The sequence below is a fragment of the Antechinus flavipes genome, chromosome 3, assembly GCF_016432865.1.
Source record: "Antechinus flavipes isolate AdamAnt ecotype Samford, QLD, Australia chromosome 3, AdamAnt_v2, whole genome shotgun sequence".
NCBI classification, from domain to species: domain Eukaryota; kingdom Metazoa; phylum Chordata; class Mammalia; order Dasyuromorphia; family Dasyuridae; genus Antechinus; species Antechinus flavipes.
The window spans coordinates 367,691,638-367,715,363 of record NC_067400.1 but is presented as its reverse complement, the minus strand read 5'-3'; the positions used below and the strand labels follow the sequence as shown (position 1 = coordinate 367,715,363).

The 23,726-nt window shown below is 32.7% G+C and overlaps 1 protein-coding gene across 1 annotated transcript in view; it reads left to right on the top strand.

Annotated features, from left to right (window-relative positions):
* The window catches only part of LRP1B (LDL receptor related protein 1B), a 2,056,943-nt gene that overhangs the window by 1,294,069 nt on the left and 739,148 nt on the right, over positions 1-23,726 (top strand). The window contains exon 32 of the mRNA XM_051990638.1: positions 17,756-17,905. Within this exon, the coding sequence (XP_051846598.1) occupies positions 17,756-17,905 (150 nt within the window). The remainder of the gene's footprint in view (positions 1-17,755; positions 17,906-23,726) is intronic.

Below are 23,726 nucleotides of genomic sequence, written 5' to 3'. Positions count from 1 at the left end.
CCCTGATATCTCAGGAAGGAAGATGAAAACACCAAAGGAAATAGAAAGTCAAATCAGATTAGTGGGTTTCTGAAGGGACTCACTTGAAACAGGTACACATAAATCCATCAATATGGGCCAAAACTTGAAACAGATATACATAGTATATATAAATCCATCAATATGGGAGGCATTACATATAATGGCATGGCAATATAACACAGGCTAGTAGTAATGTAAGAAATAACATGAATCAACATGAGAATTTACACATGTCCATAAGTCGTAGAAATAGTGCAAAAGGAATCCATTGTCCATTAGTTCAGGTGCAAGGAATCCAATAGTTCCTGTAAGCTCTGAAGTACTGCAGTAGTCTCAACAAATTTTCATCTAAAGGAATCCAATGATTCTTGCTGGTTTTGTTAGGAAATCCAATGATTCCTGAAGATTTTAAAAGTTCTTTTGCCAGTCTCATTGTCAGCCATGCTCTTTCAGTGTCAGATATTTCTTAAATCTTCTCCTTTGTTTTGAGGTTTTTCTCTTTTTCTGTTTCTCTCTGATGGACAAGGCAAATAGAGCTCATTGGCACCCATCTGATTCCTTCTCCTCCTATAGAGGTACAAGCAAACCTTCTTCCTCAAGCAGTTAACCTATCTAATTCCCTTCTATTTACCACTTTTGGGATTTCTCCTTATCATCTGGTAATTACATTGGAGCTGTTTGCACTGGACACTGCCCTGTTGGGTTAAAAAACCTATATTCTCCCCAACTGTAAACCTGATTGTTTTTCTGTTGGTTTATGACATCAGAGTCCTGAGTTTCTAAAGATTCTCTGGGTGTAAACTCAGCTGCCATCATGCCCCACCTATCTTTTGATTGATACCTTGGAGCTGGGCTCTGTCTCTCATTTCTCTGGATCAATCTACAGAGGCCCAGTGAAAGCCTCAGTTACATTTTGGACATGGGGTTTGGGGTTTTCTCTCACCCTGTCTTCTCTATCTCCATGACCCGTCCAGCAGGTCATCAAAGTGTGGGTCTCGAGGTGGACATTTGCCTGTAAGGCTATTGCCTGAAAAGGGATGGGGTTAGAAATGAGGAGGGAGACGAGCTGAGGTGGAGCAAAGTCTCTGTTTATTGAATGAAGAGGGTCTAGTTAAATATGATTTCTGAGTGGGGGGTTGCAATGTAAAGAATGTCAGACCACAGGTGTGGCTGACATCCTGGGGTATACTTGTTATCTAGATCCTGGGCGGAGATGACCGATTTCTTGGGACACACATTATCTTATCTCAGGAATTTAGGGTGTATTGTTTGTTAACCGCACAGGTAGTCACGTTCTTGGCTTCTTTGTTTTCCTGGGGTGCCCGTAGGCACTAAGGTATAGGAGAGTCTTTTATGCCTGGTCTCTAGCATCTCCATATTACACTGAGCTCTAAGATGTCCAACTTTTCCACACGGACAACATCAAGGAGTTTCTCTAGAAGTCCCTTGCCAAGAGGGACCCTGTCTTTCCACGTTCATCATAGTTTGGGTATAATAAGCATTTGTGCCTACTGTGGCACAGCGTCTTATGATCTTCTCTAAAGGAGCATCTTTGTCTAGTCCTTATATAATTCTTTTGCAAATCTCATTGGCATTTTCCTTAGCCAGATGTCTGGTCATTATTTCTGTGGCAGCATTATCTCCAATGGTTCTTATTACAGCTGTTTGCAAACGTCCCACAAAATCTGCAAAAGGTTCATTGGTAAAGGAAAAACAGGGAGTCTGGAAAGTCTGAAAAGTCCTATATCAATGACCATATGCAACAGAGTGATCCCATGCAAGGCTAAAAGGCAGAACATCTTAACACTATGTTGAGTCAATGAGCTTCAGATTTAACTCAGAGAAATGGGCAAATTAAACTCTTATGAAGAAGTTAGACAAGTAGGTACAGCAATGGATGGTAAGCCTATCTTGGAGTCAGGAAGACTTATTACCTTTCTGAATCTAAATTTGACCTTAGATACTTACCAGCTCTGTGACCTTGGACAAATCACTGAACCCTATATGCCATAGTTTCCTCATCTGGAAAATTATCTAGAGAACGAAATGGCAAGCCAAAAATCTTTGCCATGAAAATCTCAAGTGAGGTCAAGAAGAGTGGACATAACTAAAATGATTGAACAAAACAAAAAAAGCAAAAAATTCAAACCATGTTATTTTAACTAATGTTAAATGATTAAGCTGTGTTTTAAATCAAACTAATTCCTAAGTATTGAATTCACTGATTAAATAAAATTTTCAATCAATAATTAATAATGATACAGAATTAAAAGGATATATCAATTTTCAATGTCACACTCTTTCCCCTGCACCAGACTGGCTCAGAATTTTCAAGCTCTTTTAGTCACTATATGGCACTTTACTATAATATTCAATTAACATGCTACTTTTTTTTTTTTTTTTTTTTTTTTTTTTTTTTTTTTTTTTTTGCTGAGGCAATTGGGGTCAAGTGACTTGTCCGGTACTCTATCCACTGCCCCACCTCGCTGCCCCATAATGTGTTACTTCTAAATATGTAGTATTTTTGTGGATTTCAGCAATTGGAGGACTCTACGAAAAAACTGTTTAGTCATTGATATTGTGTTTACCTGAAAGAAATATCCTTCAAAAAAAATCTCAGAATTTATTAATTTATATTGTTTTCCCTAAAATTATTTGTAATCTGTGTTATTGAGGAAGAAAAGCTTTTTGTTTCTTTGTTTAAATTTTCTTTTCTATATAGAAAACTAAGCATTTGCAGTATAGTAAATAGGGAGAGAAACTCTATTTGCAGAGGTCATGGACTATCTATTTCACAAGTCTAGGAAAATGCTTTGAAAACTAGTAGAGCACTATACATGTGTCACCTATGATTATCATTATCATCATTACTGTTGTATTTGTAGAACTTGTTCTCCTAGAAGCAGGCCTGGCTCTCAGTATGAGCAGAGAAGGTAATAACAATAATCCAGAGTATTTATAAAGCATTTTAAGGTTGCCATAGCACTTTGTATATTATCTCATTTGATCCTCTTACATGGTCATATACACAGCATGATTTAGGGTCTAAAAGCTCTAATTGCTCAAAGCTCTCTCTCTCCCATCATCCTAATGTGATATCTGAACTTTTCATCAGGTCATTCTATGGAAAAACAGTATCACTGGGGAGTCTTCTCTGCCTAGTATCAGTTGTTTTCAGTTGGGTCCCTCTTTTTCTGATCCTTTTTTGGGTTGTTTGGCAAAGATATTGGTGTGATTTGTCATTTCTTTCTCCAGTTCATTTTAAAGAAAGTAAACTGAGGCAAACATTTAAATGACTTGCCTAGGATCACATACCTAGTGTCTGAGGCAAGATTTGAAGTAAGGAAAAGGAGATTTCTTGATTTGAGGCTTGCTGTTCTTATCACTGTAGCACCTACCTGCTCCTTTACATTGTATGTCTATATTTCACCTTGGCAATATAATGTATTTGTCTGTTATCACACTATTGTAGTTTTAGTGCCAGCAGAGGAATATTAAAATACCAATCTTATCTCCTTATTTCATACAAAAAAAAACCAAAGGTCAACGAGGTTAAGCATTTTTTTCAAACAAATACTACAAAGTAGTAAGAAAAGTAGTAAGTAAGTAGAAGAAGAAAAAAGTAAGTAGAAGAGTGAAGATTCACAATCAAATGCTTTAGTTCCAAATACATGGCTAATGATTCAGCAAAACAATTTATCCATTAAAAAAAAAAAAAGACCAATATTTCAATGTGCAAGGAATTGTACTAGGCACTGTAGTTTATTCAATTAGCTAGCTAGGCCTTGAGTTTAAACAAACAAACAAAAAAAATCAGGACTAACACTTTGTGCACAGTGTTGTACAAAGCACATTAAACTAGGAATTCCAAAAATCCAGGTTCAGATTCTGACTCTATCACTGCCATTTCTTAATGACATGATTTTGGTTGTATCACTTTATCTCTGAGCCTTTATTTTCTTATGTAGAAAATGAGGGATTAAAGTGCTACCACAATATGGACTCTTACCATTCATACCAACAGTTTGTTCACCAGAATGATAATTAAAAGGAATGTATAATTTCACTTCAAGATTAGTGAAAATGAAGATGTATTTTATTTTTCCATTCAGGTTCAGAATTACATGAACAACTCAATCTTTTTGTTAGGATCAGGGTTAGCTCAGCCCATGAGGATTCTTGTTGAATTTTGGGGGTTTAAGAAGAACATATAATGGTTGTCCCTTTGGATCGTAGATTTAAAGCTAGAAGAGGCCTTGGAAGCCACTTTTTTCCAACCTATTCATTTTACAGATGAATAAACTGAGGCACAGGAATAGTCTTACTGTAACAGAGGTAGGAAATCTCTGAAGGGACTTTTGAACTCAGCACTTTCTGCTCCAAGCTCAGTAATATATATTGATTGTAGAATTTGGCAACTTGTTTTTATATTGGTTGTGGGAATCAAGCACAGTTCTATAAATGACTAGCTTCTTAACTTGTTTGTTTTTGAATCCATATGTGTGACATACTTGAAATAGAAGTGCATCATAATCTCATCAAAACACCCAAGTTGGCATTTTAGGAGTCTGTAGCTCTAAAGAATGAGTAATTGCAGCCTTCAGGCAGTTTGGGCTGAATAACTTTGTTTTCTTTAAATACAAATCAACATTCCCAGCTACCCATTGTTAAACTAAATAGTCTCAATTAAGATTTATGGCTCAGTCTTGGATACATATTAAGTGCTTAGAGCAGTTTACATATCACACAGGATTTTAATTTACTAATTAAATTCATTTCCATCTTTAAAATGTTTGTGAGATATGAATTTTATCCCTTAAGTCTTATGAAAAGAAACTTTGTGCTGTTAATCAGCCTTACCCATGATAGTCTCTCAGGTTTCAGAATCCTAGAAGTTACCTGAAATAATCTGGTCTCTGGATCCATATTTTAAGGATATTACAAGTTGGAGAATTATCCAGAAGATACCTAAGATGGTGAAGAGCTTGATATCAAGTTACATGAAGATCAGTATAAGGGAACAGGAGATATTTAGTATATAAAAGGAATGACTTGGAGATGGGACACAACCACTGACTTCAAGTATTTGAAAGGTTGAAAAGGTGAAAGAGAAATAGATATGCTGCATGTCTACAGAAATCAGAAGCATAGGCAATATATGGATGCTACAAAGAGGAACATTTAAGCTTAATTTAAGGGAAAACTTCCTAATAATTAGAGTTATTAAGAAATGGAATATATTTGCTTAGGAAAGAAAGTGGGCTTCACTTCATTGTGGGTCTTCAAGCAAAGGATGCATGGGCATAGACTGTACACAGATTGCAGGTGATGTAGATACCAGAAGATGGTAGGTACCAAAAATTGGTGTTTGGTCATGTGAAGAATTCACAATGGTAATTCTCTTTGGCAAAAGGTAGATTTATTTAGGAGAATAAGTTACAGACAAAATGAAGGGATTCAATAGATACAGGCAATGGTAAATATAAAATAGAGTTGGAGAGAATATGACAGACAAGTTTTTCAGGGGAACTCAAAATTACCAAGTAGAAAGGGAGAAATCTAGGAGTTTGGGGCATCTTTTTAGCTGGCAGACTAAATCCTGAAAGGGACTGAGCACCCTGAAAGAGTTAGTTAGCTATAAGGAGCTGAAGTGGAGTTGAGAAGCAGAGTGAAGTTAGAAGATATACCAGGTGGCATAGGGGAAGGAGGAGAAAGACACTTCCAAGCAGAGTACCTTGAAGGACTGACCCAAAGAAGGACAACAGTCACAGGGTGGCCCATAAGTAGATTTTATAGGGAAAACTTAGCTTCACCGACATGACTAGGATTTCTGACAGGACATGTCAAGATGAGACTTCTCTACACCCTCTGTAGGGTGAGTCTCAGGGATTTGATATAACTTGGATTTCTGACTGGAGGACCTCCTAAGAGAGTGGTATCATGTAGTTAAAACTCATCACTATCAGTGCCTTTTCTCTGCTTGCCTAATATACCATTCAGGATCTGATCAGTACTAGATATTTCTCTAAGGTCCTAATCAACTATGAGATTCTCTGATTCTTAACTTTTTAATAGGGGAGCTAATATTAATATACATTAACCTTTACAATTCTGGTAATTGGAATTAGTCACTTAATAAGAATTTATTAATCATCTCCTAAGTGTCAGACTTCAAGTTAAATGTTGAGGGATTTGAAGAAAGAAAAAAAAAATCATAACAAAGTCCCTTTCCTTAAGGGCAAAGCTAATGAGAAAGGCAACTTCTAAGAGTAGATGGGTAATCTCAATCAGAAGGCATTCAGGAGAGGAAGGAGGACTAGCCAAGAGAATTTTCCTTAGGAAAATGAGATTTGAGCTGTCTTGCCAGAATCCCACAAGTTAGGAGTCAGGAAGAAGTTTTTAGACCTAACAATCATCCACTACAAAGATTTAAAGTTGGAAAATGAAGTTATCACTCTTGAAGAACAGCAAATAGTGCAGTATCATTGGAATGTATACTTTTTTTTCTTTTCTTTTTTTTTTTTTTAACTTTTTATTGACAGTGAAATGTATACTATATAGAAGAGAATAAAATGTAAGAATTCTGGAAAAGAAGAAGGAATCAGATTGTGAAGGGTTTTGAAAGACAGAGGGTTTTATATTTGGTCCTGGAAGTAATAGGGAATCACTGGGTTTTTATTGGTTTGGAGAGTGTCATGATCAGACGTGGTCTTTAAGAAAATAAATTTGCCATTTGAGTGAGGGATGAATAAGAGTTGGAAAAGAGTTGATGCATGCAGTTGAATAAGAAGTTTATTGCTATAAATGCAGGTGAGAATTGATAAGGGCCTATACAAGGGTAGAAGCCATGTGAATGGAGAGAAAACATAATGTGGAGAGAATGGAGAGAAAGACATTGTGTAAGTAGAAATGATATTTATTCAAGTCTATTATTAACAAATTGAATTCATGGAGCAAGTGCAAATAAGAGTTCAAATGACAATATACTTACAAATCTGGGTAATTGGAAGAAGGGTTGTATCTTTGAAAGGTTGAAGCAGTTTTGTTTCCATATGGAGATAAAAATTATGTATGAGTATATATAGCACATGGTACAGCCACCTTAACAGTTACATATTCAGATTAGTGCAATGAAAATACTAAATTATATTTATACTCCTCAATTCATACAATCACTCTAATCACTGAAAGCATGCAATTATCTCTTCAAAAATATAAATATCAATCCTTATAGGAACAAATTTTCATAAGTCCCAAAGATCCCAATAAACATGTCTCCTGTTGGTGTTTACCATAAAATTCCCTCTCTGTACATCCTGTCAGAATGTTAACTTGGAGGAGCCATGTGTATCCCTCCAAGTTAACATTCTGACAAGTCTTGGTCAGTCAGGACTGCAGTAGAAGAGTAAATATGGGATACTCAGATTTTCTAATTTCTGGTTGTGGAAACAGCAAGGGTCTGTCCTATAGTGACTAAAGAGAAGTCATTGTTATTGTTGTTGTTGTTTTTTACTGTTGTTGATTTGCTTCTGGCTGTGGGCATTTATAAATTACATTATAAACAGTGTTTGGTGTTAATATCTGAGCTTATGAAGAAAGGAAACTACCAATGGAAACTTTAGTTTCCTATCATTAACAAATATTTTTCAGTGGTTAACTAGATTTTCAGAAATGCTTGTCATTAGTGTTTATTAATTCTTTATCAAATTTGGGGCATACAAACTATTTCCAAACAATATACAAATGCTTATCTTTTTTATAATAAATACCTTATTAAAAACTATTACTACTACTACTATTATTATTACTATGACTACTACTACTACTACTACTATATTATAAAATGGAGGCTTAAAACAAAATGGAGTTAGTCATGCCAAGTAAACATACTTATTCTCATTTCAAAGGGTCAAGTAACAGCTAAAATAGTCTCTGAGTCCCTTTCCAAGTTAGACTCTTTTGAGAATATGGGTCTGAAAAGAACTATGGAGACCATTTAATTAGATGCCCTAATTTTATAGATGAATACATTTAACATCCAGAAAAGTGATAAGACTTGTCTATGGCAACATATAAATTTAGTGTCAGGTCAAAGTATGGAGAATCCTTTCTTTAATTAGCTTTTCCTTATTATCTTTTGGATTTCAGTGAATTATTTCTGAATTATGAGTTTGGTAATGTCATATTAAACCTTCTATAACTCACTGATAGATCTAACTCCTTAAGTTGTATAAAGTGGGAAGTATACTGTAATAGAATGATTTCAAAAAATATTTTTTAATCTGCTACTATCTGTGAAATCAAGAATTAGATTGAGTTTTCAAAAAATATCCCATATATAGAAAGATATTGTGAAGTACTTTAATAGCTAATCAAGATTTTCTCTATATTATATTTATCTACCTTTAAAATTTATTTCCATTACTTACATACACATTACAAAAAACAGACATCTTTGCAATTTAGAAAGCACCACCAGTTCTGATACTCTGAAGAGTGGGAAATGTTGAGAATAGGTGTAAAGGAGCAGATACCTAAGGAAATGATACAGTAGCATCCTGAGTTGGACAAATAACCATTTTCCTGTATATAAGACCTTTGCACCTAAGAAACACATTGTATTTATAAGATAACTTGCAAGTCTTTCTCGATAATACTAGTCTAAGTTAAACTCCTTCAAATCATATCTGTTTTTAAGGGGATTGTTTTCTTTACTCTAGTTTAGTTGTAAATGGCATGAATCAACTAATCAACTTATATGTGTCTACTATGAGCTATATTGTATAAAGTAGTGGGCATACAAAAACAAAAGTAAGATACATCCTTCAGAGCTAAGGTAACACACATGAACAAATATATTAATACGTGACTAAATACAAAATAAAAATGAACAAATAAACCAAACTCCTATCCTTATGCCCCCTCAAAAATATTGAGGATTACTAAAATATCCCCAAAATAGATGATGAACCAATAATTTAGGGGGGAAAGAACCAAGAATGCCATTTTGGGGTAGGTATACTTTGTGATTTATAAGAAAAATCTTAAGAGAATTATAAGGTTTTACTGGAGGAAAAGAGGTTCAGGTAAGTTCAATTACCTAATTATTCACATTTTTATTCAACTGTTTTACTTGTGTTCTCCATCGTTGTGAGTTTGGTTTATTTTATAATAATATCATTGCCCACATATACTGCAAACCTTATTCCCCAATTCCAATTTCTCTTAGAAGATAACATTATTTTATAGAAAAGATCAGAAGTCTTGTACTTCCATTCTTCTCCTCTTTAAAATCTATGTCTTGATTTATTATTAAATTGTTTTCTTTGCAAGCATTAATCATTCCACTTAGATCCTTGAGTTCATTTTTTTCCCATATTCTCTGAGATCCTGCTTCATTGGTCTTTCCTTCTTTATACTTTTTAGAGATTATTCCACGAAGATTCAAGTGAAATGTTACTCTCTAAGTAACTCATGGGAAGGCATGAATAGATAGATATCTCTAGTATCATTTTTTTTCTACACTTCTCCATGGAAAATTTTAATTCTGCAAGGAAGTTGGGGGCAGATGCTGGCCACTCTCCTTTCCTGACAGAAAAGGCAAAGAAGAATAGAATTCTATTTATCTGCTTCCTAATTTAATTCAAAAATTATTAATCTATGCACATTCCTGGATCTAGTTATGATACCACTAAATCTATCTATATAAAGAAAAAGCAAAAGAACTTATAAGAATAAAAATATTTATAGCAACTCTTTTCATGGTGATAAAGAAGTGGAAACTAAGAAAATGCCCATCAACTAAGGAATGGCTGATGTTTTACTATTGTACTCTAAGAAATGAAGAGAAACTTAGGAAGGCATTTGAATGGAAACAGATTAGAATCAGGAGAACAATTTATACAACATTATAAAGACAATTTTGAAAGACATAAGAAGTTTCATCAATATAATGACAAATTACCATTTGTGAAGACCAGTGGTGAGCTATGCTCTCTATCTTCTAAAAGAGAAATGATGTACTTAGGATCCAGAATAGAACATACTTTGAACATGTTTTGCTTGACTAAGGATTTTGTTTTTCTTTTTTTCTCAATAGGGATGACGGAAAGAGAGAAGTAGATAAAATCTTTTGATAAAAATATAATTTTTAAAAAGAGAAGACTAGCATTGGAGTATTTGACATGGTCAGCAGCTAGTAAGTTAATTTCACTAGAATGAAGATCACATTAAGAATAATAATAGGAAATAACAATAGAACAATAACAGCCAGATTGTTGAAAGAATTAAATGCCAGTCTAAATATTAAAAGAAAAATTATACTAAAGGAAATAGAGAGCTACTGAAGATTTTCAAGTGTTTGTGTGATAAAGAAGGTGGAGTAGAAAGAGACCCAGAAAGAAAGATACAGAGATAGAAATATAGAGAATGGGTGAGTAGATGAGTAAGGTAATGTAAAAAAGAATAGAAGGATGAAAAATCACAGAATGTTAGGGCTGAACTTAGTGAACTTAGTTCAATTTTTCTTCCTCTGCTCCTATCCCTCCCCTTATGGAGAAGGAAATTAAGGCTAAAGGTTTTTAAGTGACTTAACATAAGAACCAGGACTTGAATCAAGATTCAGTACTCTTTCTACTATTCTAGTTTACTATTATGTTCTTTAGCAGATATCATGCTACTGGCCTTCTGAATCTACACAAGAACATGCACTCATACTCACATGCTCAATTAGCCTGACATTATCAATTTAGGAGCTTTCTCACAGAAAGCCGATCCCAATCTATCTATTCTTGCCCATTCTATGTAACTTTCATTCATATCATCCTCAGAGTTTACCACTTCAGGTCTTCACTCTTTCCAAATAGTAGGAATATACCAGTGAAATACTTTGACAATACTCCTTTTTAATCCTTTGTTATTATCACACCAAGGCTTTTCATTCCTTTTTTTTTTTTTTTTTTTTTTTTTTTTTACATTTTCCCATGTGTTCTAAGTTTTGGACCAAGAATAATGGATATCACAGTATTAGATAATAACTACAGTAGTATTGCTATTTGAGTACCTGTGAAGGCACATATGTAGAACAGAGGAATTGAATCCAGAAGTGACTCTAAGACCAGAAAGTCCATGTTTTAATGAAGTTTCCCTTATTAACTTTTTAGATTTCTTAGTAATATCACATTGAACATTCTGTAACATTGATAGTTCTAAACCATATGCTGAATAAAGTGGGATATACAAATTTCAAAGATGTTAACAATATATAATGCTTATTGTTTTAGATGAAAATTTGGAATAGAATGGAACAGAATAATGTTGCTCAGGTACTTTCCAAGAAAGCTTTATTTTTCTGAATTCCTTTCTGTATATTTATATTTTTTAGTTTTAATTTATATTGTATATAGACTTAATTTTTTGCTTTAAATTTTTTAAAGGCTAGATTAAAATGGAAAGCAGCAAAATATTTAAGATAAGTCATTGCCTTATCAATTTAGTAAGACACACATGCATACACACAAACACACATATACACAGACACAGATAACAGATACACAAACACACACATACCCCAAAGTGATATGGGAAAAATTTCCTTAAATTATGTTTTCTTTTTCATTCCTTTCCTGTGGTTTTTATTCATATGCCAAATCACAATTTTCAAAATGTATTAATATTTTAATTGTTTATTAAGATAATGCTTGATTATGTAACTTAAACAATTCAGCTTTTTAAATAAAAAAAATCAGATCTATTTAAATCAAAATAACTCAATAAAATTATCATTGTAAGTGAAACTTGGGAATTTTTCAATTAAGAATGAGAATAGCAATCCTTCAATAATAATAAGGTTTGTAAAACACTTTCTTCATAAGAATAACAGGAGGCAAATAATATAAGATTTTTAAATGAAAGCAACAAAGACAGTGAAAGCCAAACTGATTTGTCCCTAATTATCTAGCTAAATGATAGACAGGAAATGTCAATGTATATTTTTTTGACTCAAGACCCAATACATTCAGTATACAAACTTACTTTTAGTCTTAAACTATAAAGTGAAAATAATACAGCAACAAAGGTGAATTTTTGTGTTTTCTTTATTTATGAATCAAGATTGCATCTAGAGCTTCCAGGAGAACTTTCCTACTCTCACTCACAGTGATTTCTCTTCAATAATTTAATGACTATTCTCTTCTTCCAACATCATTTAACATTATTAAACTAGAGGACAGTTTTGTCCCATCACACAAACTTGATTTTTCAGGACTGGAGATGAGTAGCTCAATAGGTAATTATTGTTTCTTTGTTTTTTAAAAAAAAAAAACATTTGTTATTAAAAACTCTTCTTTGAAAACTCATTAAAGTCTGTCTACATCTTGCAGTGGTTGATTTGGTGTTCTGCCCAATATTTTGGGTAATTCCACTTGAATTAAATGTAATTGATTTTGAAGAAGTTAGATCTTTGATGATTTAATGGCTGTTTTTTTTCTCTAAAAGATTTTTGGTATAGACATACTTCAGTTCATGAATATCAGTTTATTTCGTTAAAAAAAAAGTTTCTCTTAAAAACAGTTATAATTTCCCTCTGTTCCTTCATTTTATTTTTGTCACCAGTAGAACCCATACTTTTCAGAAAAAAAGTATAGTAAAACAAAACAAAACAACATGCTCATTGGTCATTTCTGTCAGTGGTTTCCCTCCTTTCACACCTTTCTACCATAAACAAGAAGCAAATCCTTTAGTCAGGCTTTGCTTACTACATTGAGCAGAGTTCTGGTATTTTTCAGTGGTATATCTTTTTAATATTAATGTTATTGTATTCTTTTACTCTACTTATTTCACTTTGTATCAATTGATATACTTTTTCAAGTTTCTCTCAATTCTTTATGCTATTTTTAATGGTGCAAAAATGTCCCATTCCATTCACATGTCAATACTTTGTTTAATTATTCCCAATTGATGAGAATACAGTTTATTCCCAAGTTTGTTTGGAATTTTTTTTGAATATTATTTTGGTCACCACAAAAAAAGTTTTAATGTATATACACACACCGGTTTACATTTTTGTGTATATATGTATATGCACATGCATGCATTTTTTTTGTGTGTGTTTTACATACAGAGATAAATAGTTTCAATTCTCACAAAAATATTTGTATTTAAATTCTTAATTAAATCATAAGATCCTTCAGCCTTACAACTTTCTCCACAACTTTTGTAATTCAGCTAATCACTTAGAGGTTACAGTAAAAGGAACATGAATCTCAAGGTATCATTCCCATTAGGGATTAATTTGAGGCCCAAGCTATTTGAAAACACACTAATATATGCTGGCAGTACAATAGGATAAAGGAAAAGCTTGAGTTTGATGGCTATATAAGCAAAAACTTGAGTAACTTACCCCTGTGGTATATAAACTTATGGAGAGTTTTTAATACTGAAAATATTCAACATGCCAATTTTAACTTTTTCTTTCTCCTTCAGATTACAAATCTACCAGATTTTCATATAGTAAAAATACCCCAGTAACTTAAGGCATACAATTATTTTATTAGGAATAACTAATTATTTTTAAGAAATATTCCCTCAATGTACTTTGAATGAATCTATAGAGGAATGCATTTGTAATTATAAATGTTAGTACACAAATTGAACAAACTGTGCTACATTTTTTATTCATTTTAATAGATGACCAATAGATGATTGATTATGATAATATGAGTATATTCTTTAGGATATATTATAGTGAATGAACAATAATTATAATAGTTATATTTTATCCTTTATATTTATAGAGTGTCTTACAATTAAGTGCATTCAGATAAATTAATCTCAATTGATTTAAATATGTTTGGGGAGAAATAACAAGTGAGTAACTCCAGAGTGTAGGAGAAGATTTAACAATATTCTTGATTTTTGAGTACTGTCAATGAGACTAAGTATTTTTGTTATTGTAGTTAGAAAATAAATCTTTAAAATATAAATTGAAGAAAAGGATGAAAGGCAAAGAGACAGTAGGATAAAAAAAAATCAGAAAATAGAACAAAGAAAACTATGAAAGGAAAGAAATGAAATGGATCATTGCAGAATGTTTCCAATTCTTTTTTATTAAGACCAAAACCTCCAATAAATTCCTTCACCAATACTCCATTGTGGCATGAGTGAGACCCTGGTTTCTTGAATGTCAGGTCAAAGGAACACAAATTTTAACATATCTTGCCAAAAAGGGGAAGCTTTACATTTAATTTAGTTTGGAGAGTCTCATCACTATGTCAGCTTCAGGAGAATTAATTTTTTGGCTACACCAGCTCCCACATAGTTGTAAACTGCAATAACCACATTAACAAAACCAAAGATCATTAAAGAAAGGTAGCATGAGGACCAATGCTAGACATAACCTATGATAATATTGATACTCTTCTGTTACACATCACCCCAGTTTTCTAATTATTTACTCATATTTGTTGATTCTCTATTCACTACCAACTCTCTTCATTACTTTCTCTCTATTGCATAATCAACCCTATAATTTATGTTTGTTTTCATTACTTCTTACTTATTTTATTTCAATAATTTTAGTACTGGTTTCTCTATGGTTCCCAACTTGGATTATAATAAGTATGATCTAACTTGCTGTGAAAGCAATCTTTCTGAAGCACAGTTCTGCCCATATCACTTTTCTGCCCACTGTACTATCAACTCCTTATTACTTATAAGATCAAATACAAATTTTTCTATTTGAAATTTAAAGTCCTGTACTATCTATCTCCAGCCTATTTTATGATACATTATTAATTTTCAGGTACTCCATGGTAGAGTTAAAACTGAATTTCTTATTATTCCTTGAATAAAACATTTCAGTCTTAATAGCCTTTGTATAGACTATTCCCCATTCTTATAATGTATTCTTTCATCATATCTGACTCTTAAAATTAATATCTTCATTCAAAACTCAACTCAGATGCTACCTCTTAAATGAGATTGTTTCTGCTCTCTGGATTACATATTCCATAATTATTTTTATTTTTTACTTTTTATGTGGCTTTATCCTTACATGTTGTCTCCCACAATAATATGCAAGATCCTTGAGTACAGGATATGTGTCATTTTTGTTTTTCTATCCCATACTAGTACAGTGGCCTATAGATGAAAATATATAAATATCAATTGACTTGATCATTTGAAGTAGTTAGCTCAGGGAAAAAAATAAGATCTCATAACTTTGATAATAAGTTACTTAAGCCATTGAGCCACTTTTTTTGTCATTTTATAAATGACATTTATAAATTTTGTCATTTATAAAATAAGCATACTAATAATTAGCCTTTGCTATGTTCCATGAAAAGAGTGAGAATAAAATATTGTGTTTTAAATATAATTATAATATATAATTAATAATAGTACTATATAAATATTAATACTATATATATGGTTCACATTGATTGGCTATAATTATGGGATCTGATTCTAGAGTGGTTACTTTGCTTTTTTTTTTTTTTTTTTTTTTACTTTTCTCTTCACTCCTACCCCTTACCCAAGACTTTCACTAAAATAATGGGAACTAGCACGGTATTTTGGGGTTTGGAACGTTTGATGAGCAATCCTCTTCTTCTTTCAAAAGGTGGCAACTCTGAGGAAATTTTCTCCTCTTTCTAGAAGGTCCATTCCTTAATTTCTTGAGCTTGAGAATCTTGAAGTTTGGATTAATCATGAGGCAAATCATGAAGTTGATATCCAATAAATCTCCCCTTTCTGACTAGAAAGCTAGATTAAACTCACTGTTTCTAGAAGGAAACTCATTATAATTTCCCCTTAAGTTCCACTACACCTTCCCTTTCCTGTAGAGGGCAACTATCCTCCCCATTCCTCAATCTAAGAGTCATTCATCCTGGATTCCTCATTTTTTTCTCCTCACCTTCCCCATGTCCAATCTATTTCCAAGATTTATTGATTTTACCTTTGCAACATTTTTTGAATATGCTTCCTTCCTCTGGTACAGACTTCCTTACCTTACACCTGTACTATTGCAAGAAATTTCTGGTGCTGTGTCAGCTAGGTAGTACAGTGGTTAGAGCATCAATCCTGAAGTAAGGAGGATTTGAGTTCAAATCTGATCTCAGACACTTAACATGTCCTAGCTGTGTGACCCTGGGAAAGTCACTTAATTCCAACCGCCTCAGGAAAAAAAAAAAAAAAAAAGTTCTCTTGGGTCTGTTTGTATCACATCTCCTCATTCCAGTTAATTTCCCATTCAGCCACTAAATTGGTTTCCATAAAGCTCAGGTATGATCTAGTCACCCTGTCCCTGAAACCTAACTCAATTAACTCCACTGGCTCCCTACTGCCTCAGGTTCAAATACAAAAGCTCTGACTTTTAAATCTTTTCATAACCTAGCTCCCTCCTATTGTTACATTCTTTTAATAACTTATTCTTTGATTACATATTCCTCCAACCAGTGACATTGGTCTTCTGGCTATTCTATGAACAAGTTGCTCCATCTCTTTGCTCTGCTCCTTACATTTTCTGTGGCTATTCCTCATTCCTAGAATGCTTTCCTCTTCTGCTCTGCTTACTGATCTACCTGGATTTCTTGAAGTTCCAATTAAATCCTACTTTCTACAGGAACCTTTCCCCAAACACTCTTAATTCTAGTATTTTGTATGTATGTGTGTATATGTGTGTGTGTGTGTGTGTATGTGTGTGTGTGTGTGTGTGTGTATATGTATATATTTGATTGTTTTTATTTGTTTACAAGTAGTCTCTTCCATTATAAAATCTTGTCTTTGGCTTGCAGAACCCTTCATAACCTGCCCCATCCTGTTTCCCCCCTTCCAGTCCCACATTTCTACTCTTATTCCTAACATCCTCCCCTGGCAATTCTAATGTACTGTGACTCAGTAACGTTGAAAGATAAACTGTTGCTTAAACAAGATACTGTTTCTCAACTCTGAGCATTTTCACTGACTGTCTCCATAGAATATTCTCCCTTTGTATCTGACTCCTGGCTTCCCTGACTTTTTTCAAATCTTAACCAAAGTCTCACTTTTTACAAGAAGCTTTTACTAAATCCCTTTAACTCTAGTGCCTTCCATCTGTTGATTTTTCTTCTTATTTATCCTTTACAAATATATTAATACATAATTATTCATATGTTACCTTTGGACTGAGATCATTAAGAGAATGAACTGTTATCTACTGTATGTGTGTGAATATGTGTGTTTGTGTGTGTGTGCGTGTGTGTGCGTGCGTGCGTGTGTGTGTGTGTGTGTGTGTCTATGTGTGTTCCCAGTGATTAATATAGTTTCTATCACACAGTGGGTGATTAATAGATGTTTTCAGAGTTATTGACCAATTTTAGTTTCAGAAGACTTAAATTCAAATCTCAGCTTTGCCTTTTACTATGTACACTTGAGCAAGTCACAATCTTCTAGAAGCTCAAGTTCCTAATTTGTAAGAAATATCTGATGTTGTATATAAAAGAGCTCACCATTACTTAACTAGAAGAGTGATTTTTTTAAAGATGAAAAGCCAAATAATTGTCTCAAACCATATTCCCATATTTAATTTTCACAATTTCCTTAACCAGTTGAGTTTTTTCAAAAAAATCATACTTTGGATATTTATTTTGTTGATAGGTCAGTATATGGTTCCATTTTTTTCCTCTAGCCTAATGATACTAGATAAATACCCACTAAGTGGCCATCATCTTGTTTAAGCTGTATTATTTAATTACAGGTCTATCAATAGACTACATGGAGAACAAACTTTATTGGATCAGCTCAGGCAATGGAACCATAAATAGATGCAACCTGGATGGGGGTAATTTAGAAGTGATTGAGTCAATGAAAGAAGAATTAACAAAAGCTACTGCTCTAACCATCATGGGTAAGTACAGTGTTTCTATAGCTATGAATCTTCCTATTGATTGGTTGTTGATAAATTATGAACTATTGAAAGCTGAGACCAGTTAGTGATCCATTAGCACCAGAAACATAATCAATGTGCACATTTGTATGATTATATCTTCTTCCCCTGACCCCTTATTAGCTCAGAGCTTTGTGAAGTTGTCCAGAATGGTACTTAATGTTTAGTTTTACAGTATTACATCTGACAATATGAACTTTGCTTCTATTGATTCTGCTTACTGTGAATTTTACTTATTTCACAATTATTTTCTGTGTTGTGCTATGATGCATTCCTTTGCTTCAAACCTGAATATGATTCACAGAAAAGCTGGATCCTGATTATCCTTGGTTATGAAGGAAAGGTTAACATAAAAATTCATTTAAAAAGCCTTCATTTGTCCATTTTAACTTCCTTTTCCTTCAGAGTGTCTTAGGTACCTGAAATAAACCTTCTGACAATTGCTGAAGTTTATATATTTTACTTTCGTGGAACAGCACTGAGAAGATTGTTATTTCTGAGCACAATTTCTATTTTATTTTCTCTACATACTTTCTTTTGTATTGTAGGTGTGAGGTATGGGGTATGGAAATGACCCAGCAAAGTCAAAGGAAATTATTGTTTTCTTCTGATTGGCTCTGCTAACAAAATATTTTTCATTAAGCAAGCATTTTATAACAGGGAACAGGAATTCTTGGGAGTAAAAACATTTTCATCACTAAAAAACTTGTACTTCAGTAATACATAGATGATATATTGATCAGACAGTTAAAATAGGCTATAGGTGATATATAGTACAAGCAATTAACTATAGTTAAGCAACATTTATTTGAACAAGATACAGGATATAAGGAGTTCTTCATGGCTAAACATTATTATATGTTTTGCTTTTACTATACTATACTAAGTATAACATATATACTTATATATATATATAAGTTTATATATATATTATATATATACACATATATACTAAGTATACTAGCATATATAGTATATACTAACATACACTAAGTATATATATATATATATATATATATATATATATATATACACACACATATATATGTATATACATTAAGTATACTTAGGTATACTAAGTATACTAAGATAACATTCTTAAAACCAAGACAGAGTTATTTATGCTCATGGTTATCATTTGAATAGTCAGGAATAAATAGAACTCTCCTTTGATTTGAGTTTTATTTCTTCTCCCTGTCCTTTTACCAGCTATTAGGTAAGTAAAGTTTTAGAGAAATAGAAACTATTCATTAGGAGGGAAGAAAAAAAACAAAGCAAAACTAAGGACATGGATAATTCAAGCACTGACAGAATTGGAGGTTTCCAATTCACAGAAGAATGGAGGTTTTTTTTTAAAGGGAAATTTATATATACTTTAAAAAGAAATATGATGTTCTAAATATGAAAAGTGAAACAAGAAATCATTATATAGTAGAAAGAACACTGATTCTTATTAAATCAAACGATAGTTCTATTTTAGCTCTGACTCTACCACCATTTAAGAGACCTTGAGCAACTTTACCTTTTTTGGGCTCCATTTATCTTACCTGTGTAATTTAGATTCTATGGCCTTCAGTGCTTCCTCCAACCTCTGAAATGCTGTGATTGGAAAAAAATTACTATTTAGTGGTTACTACAGGCTGAGAGATAGTGTGGTATAACAGATAAAGCACCAATTTCCAATTAGAAAGACTACTTCAGAATTTTACTGACTTGATTCTAAACAAGTCATTAAAACTCTTAATCCCTTCCCTCCCTCCAATTCCTTAAACCTATAAATTGTAAGATAGATATTGACCAGCAGTGCTTTGGGAGGAGAAATTTCTTTATGGAAACTTCCACACATCAATGAAGATAGACAATAAAATGTAAAAGCTGTTAGCTGGATTCTTACATGGTGACATATAACTTGCTTGGTAATATATCAGAAGACATGGACTTGAATTTGGTTATATTTTTAAAGATTTTCACTTATCTGAAGATTGAATGCTTATTTTTCTAAAGACAGAAAAATTATAAGGATTAAGATCTATATATTTTTAATTTGGGATTTTGTGTAATACCTATTTTGCTAACTTTATATGATCCAGATTTCCTTTTTTTTCCCTCTCACTATGATAATATGATGTCTGTAGTTTGCAATGAATGGAAACATGACACATATCACTAACTCACTGCTGATTTGTCAAGGATCTGAGAATTCATCTCCTGGTCAAATGATTGACTTTCATGATAATTTAGTTAGCATGTTTTGTCTTCTAGTTGTATTGCAGGCAACAAGAGAAAAGGGTTTTTTGCATTTAACAATGAAACTTCTGATCTGAGGAAGCATGTGTTCAAGGAATGTAAGCATTCTTTTGTTTTTTTTTTTTTGGAAGAAAGAATTCAACAATTTTTAAACCATTTTCCAGATATAATATGTGATACTTCAGCATTATACTAAGCACACTGGGTCTCTTTTTTTTTAGTAAAGTAATAGTTTTATGTGTAATTTGTCATCTTAAAAATGAACCAGCAAACAAATATTTCCCCAAATTTTTTTTCCCCTGAATATGTTGTTTTGCTACTTCACATTTATGAATGTATCATTTCATTTTCAAATCTCTGTCTATCTTTCTAATCTTTGGTCCCCTTTTAGTTATTATTTCACAATCCCTACATGCTTTACCACTATATCAGGTGTTAAAATTACTAGAAGGTAGGAGGTAAACTGAAAACTGTAGCATTTGCTCTTTCTTGCTTAACACTTCTCTCTGTGCCTAGAGATATGATATCCTAAAAGCATTTTGCCTGATGAGAAGGATGTTTTAGAACAGAAATCCTAATATGATATTTCTTTGAGACAGTAAAGGAGAAAAAAATCCTGTGGTGGTTGTCATTTTGTTGTTTGCTTTGTTTGTTTTTAAGCTCATGGGAATGTAAAAAGAAAATACAGCTTGAATTGGATAAAGTTAAACAAGGTGTAACAATCCTGAAGTCATATACATTAAAAATAAAGCAAAATGAATTGTATTTAAATCCCCTTCCTTTAAATCAGCAAGCCTAGCAAACAATATTGAATCAAGTCAAATAAATTAGAGGAAAATACTATAAAAAGCTGTATAATAGAATTTCAATGCAATTCATTGAATTTTTACTGAGTCCATATATGATAAAATATTGCCTTATAAATAATTTTTAAAACTTTTGAAAGGTTATTTAGCTTGCTAGATTATTGTAGACCTTATTTTATTAAACAGGATTTTTGTTTCATCTGTACCCAGGGGTTAACAAAAAGAGTAAAGGACAATGAATTAGTAGTTAGGAATGTTTTGTTGTTTTCAGTCATGTCTGACCCTTCATGACTCCATTTGGCATGTTCATGGCAAAGATATTAGAATGGTTTGTCATTTCCTTCTTCAGCTTATTTTACAAATTAGGAAAATGAAGCAAATAAGGTTAAGTGTCTTGTGAACCTAACCTATTCCACTGATCAACTAATCTATTTCTTAGCCAATAACAAATGGTTTTGGTCACTGCTGCTTTATAATATAATTTTAGATCAGGTACAGCTAGGCCACCTTCATTTGATTTTTTTTTTTTCATTAATTCCCTTGAGATTCTCGACTTTTTATTGTTCCATATGAATTTTGTTGTTATTTTTTCTAGATCATTAAAATATTTTCTTGGAAGTCTGATTGGTATAGCACTAAATAAATAGATTAGGTTAGGGAGTACTGTCATCTTTATTATATTCACTTGGCCTATCCAAGCGCACTTAATATTTTTCCATTTATTTAAGTCTGACTTTATTTGTGTGGAAAGTTTTTTGTAATTTTGCTCATATAATTCCTGACTTTCCTTTGGTAGATAAGATTCCCAAATATTTTATGCTGTCAACAGTTATTTTGAATGGAATTTCTCTTTGTATCTCTTGCTGTTGGATTTCGTTGGTGATGTATAAAAATGCTGAGGATTTATGGGGATTTATTTTGTTTCCTGCTACTTTGCTAAAGTTATGAATTATTTCTAATAGCTTTTTAGTAGAATTTCTGGGGTTCTCTAGGTATACCATCATATCATCTGCAAAGAGTGATAGTTTGGTTTCCTCATTGCATACTCTAATTCCTTTAATCTCTTTCTTGACTCTTATTGCAGAGGCTAGTGTTTCTAATACAATATTGAATAATATTGAATAATAATGGTGATAGTGGGCAACCTTGCTTCACTCCAGATCTTACTGGGAAAGGTTCCAGTTTTTCCCCATTGCATATGATGCTTACTGACGGTTTTAAATATATGCTCCTGACTATTTTAAGGAAAAGTCCATTTATTCCTATGCTTTTAAGTGTTTTTATTAGGAATGGATGTTGGATTTTATCAAATGCTTTTTCTGCATCTATTGAGATGATCATATGGTTTTTGTTTGGTTGGTTATTGATATAGTTGATTATGCTAATAGTTTTCCTAATATTGAACCAGCCCTGCATTCCTGGTATAAATCCTACTTGATCATAGTGTATTATCCTGGGCATGATTTTCTGTAATCTTTTTGCTAATATTTTATTTAAGATTTTAGCATCAATATTTATTAGGGAGATTTGTCTATAATTTTCTTTCTCTGTTTTCAGCCTACCTGGTTTAGGTATCAGTACCATGTCTAAGTCATAAAAGGAGTTTGGTAGGACTCCTTCAATCCCTATTTTTTCCAAATAGTTTATTTAGCATTGGAGTTAATTGTTCTTTAAATGTTTGGTAGAATTCACATGTAAATCTATCTGGTCCTGGGGATTTTTTCTTAGGGAGTTGTAGCAATCTAGTGTTGACAAACCCAAAGATCCTAACTTTTGGGATAAGAATTCATTATTTGATAAAATCTGCTGGGATAACTGGAAATTAGTATGGCAGAAATTAGGCATGGACCCACACTTAACACCATATACCAAGATAAGATCAAAATGGGTCCATGATCTAGGCATAAAGAATGAGATTACAAATAAATTAGAGGAACTAGGATAGTTTATCTCTCAGACTTGTGGAGGAGAAAGAAATTTGTGACTAAAGATGAACTAGAAACCATTACTGATCACAAAACAGAAAATTTTGATTATATCAAATTAAAAAGCCTTTATACAAACAAAACTAATGCAAACAAGATTAGAAGGGAAGAAACAAACTGGGAAAACATCTTCACAGTTAGAGGTTCTGATAAAGGCCTCATTTCTAAAATATGTAGAGAACTGACTCAAATTTATAAGAAATCAAGCCATTCTCCAATTGCTAAACGGCCAAAGGATATGAACAGACAATTTTCAGATGATGAAATTGAAACTATTACCACTCATATGAAAGAGTGTTCCAAATCACTATTGATCAGAGAAATGCAAATTAAGACAACTCTGAGATACCACTACACACCTGTCAGATTGGCTAAGATGACAGGAAAAAATAATGATGAATGTTGGAGGGGATGCGGGAAAACTGGGACACTGATTCATTGTTGGTGGAGTTGTGAACAAATCTAACCATTCTGGAGAGCAATCTGGAATTATGCCTCAAAAGTTATCAAACTGTACATATCTTTTGATCCAGCAGTGCTACTTCTGGGCTTATATCCCAAAGAAATACCAAAAAAGGGAAAGGGCCTGTATGTGCCAAAATGTTTGTGGCAGCCCTATTTGTAGTGGCTAGAAACTGGAAATTGAATGGATGCCCATCAATTGGAGAATGGCTAGGTAAACTGTGGTATATGAATGTTATGGAATATTATTGTTCTGTAAGAAATGACCAGCAGGATGAATAC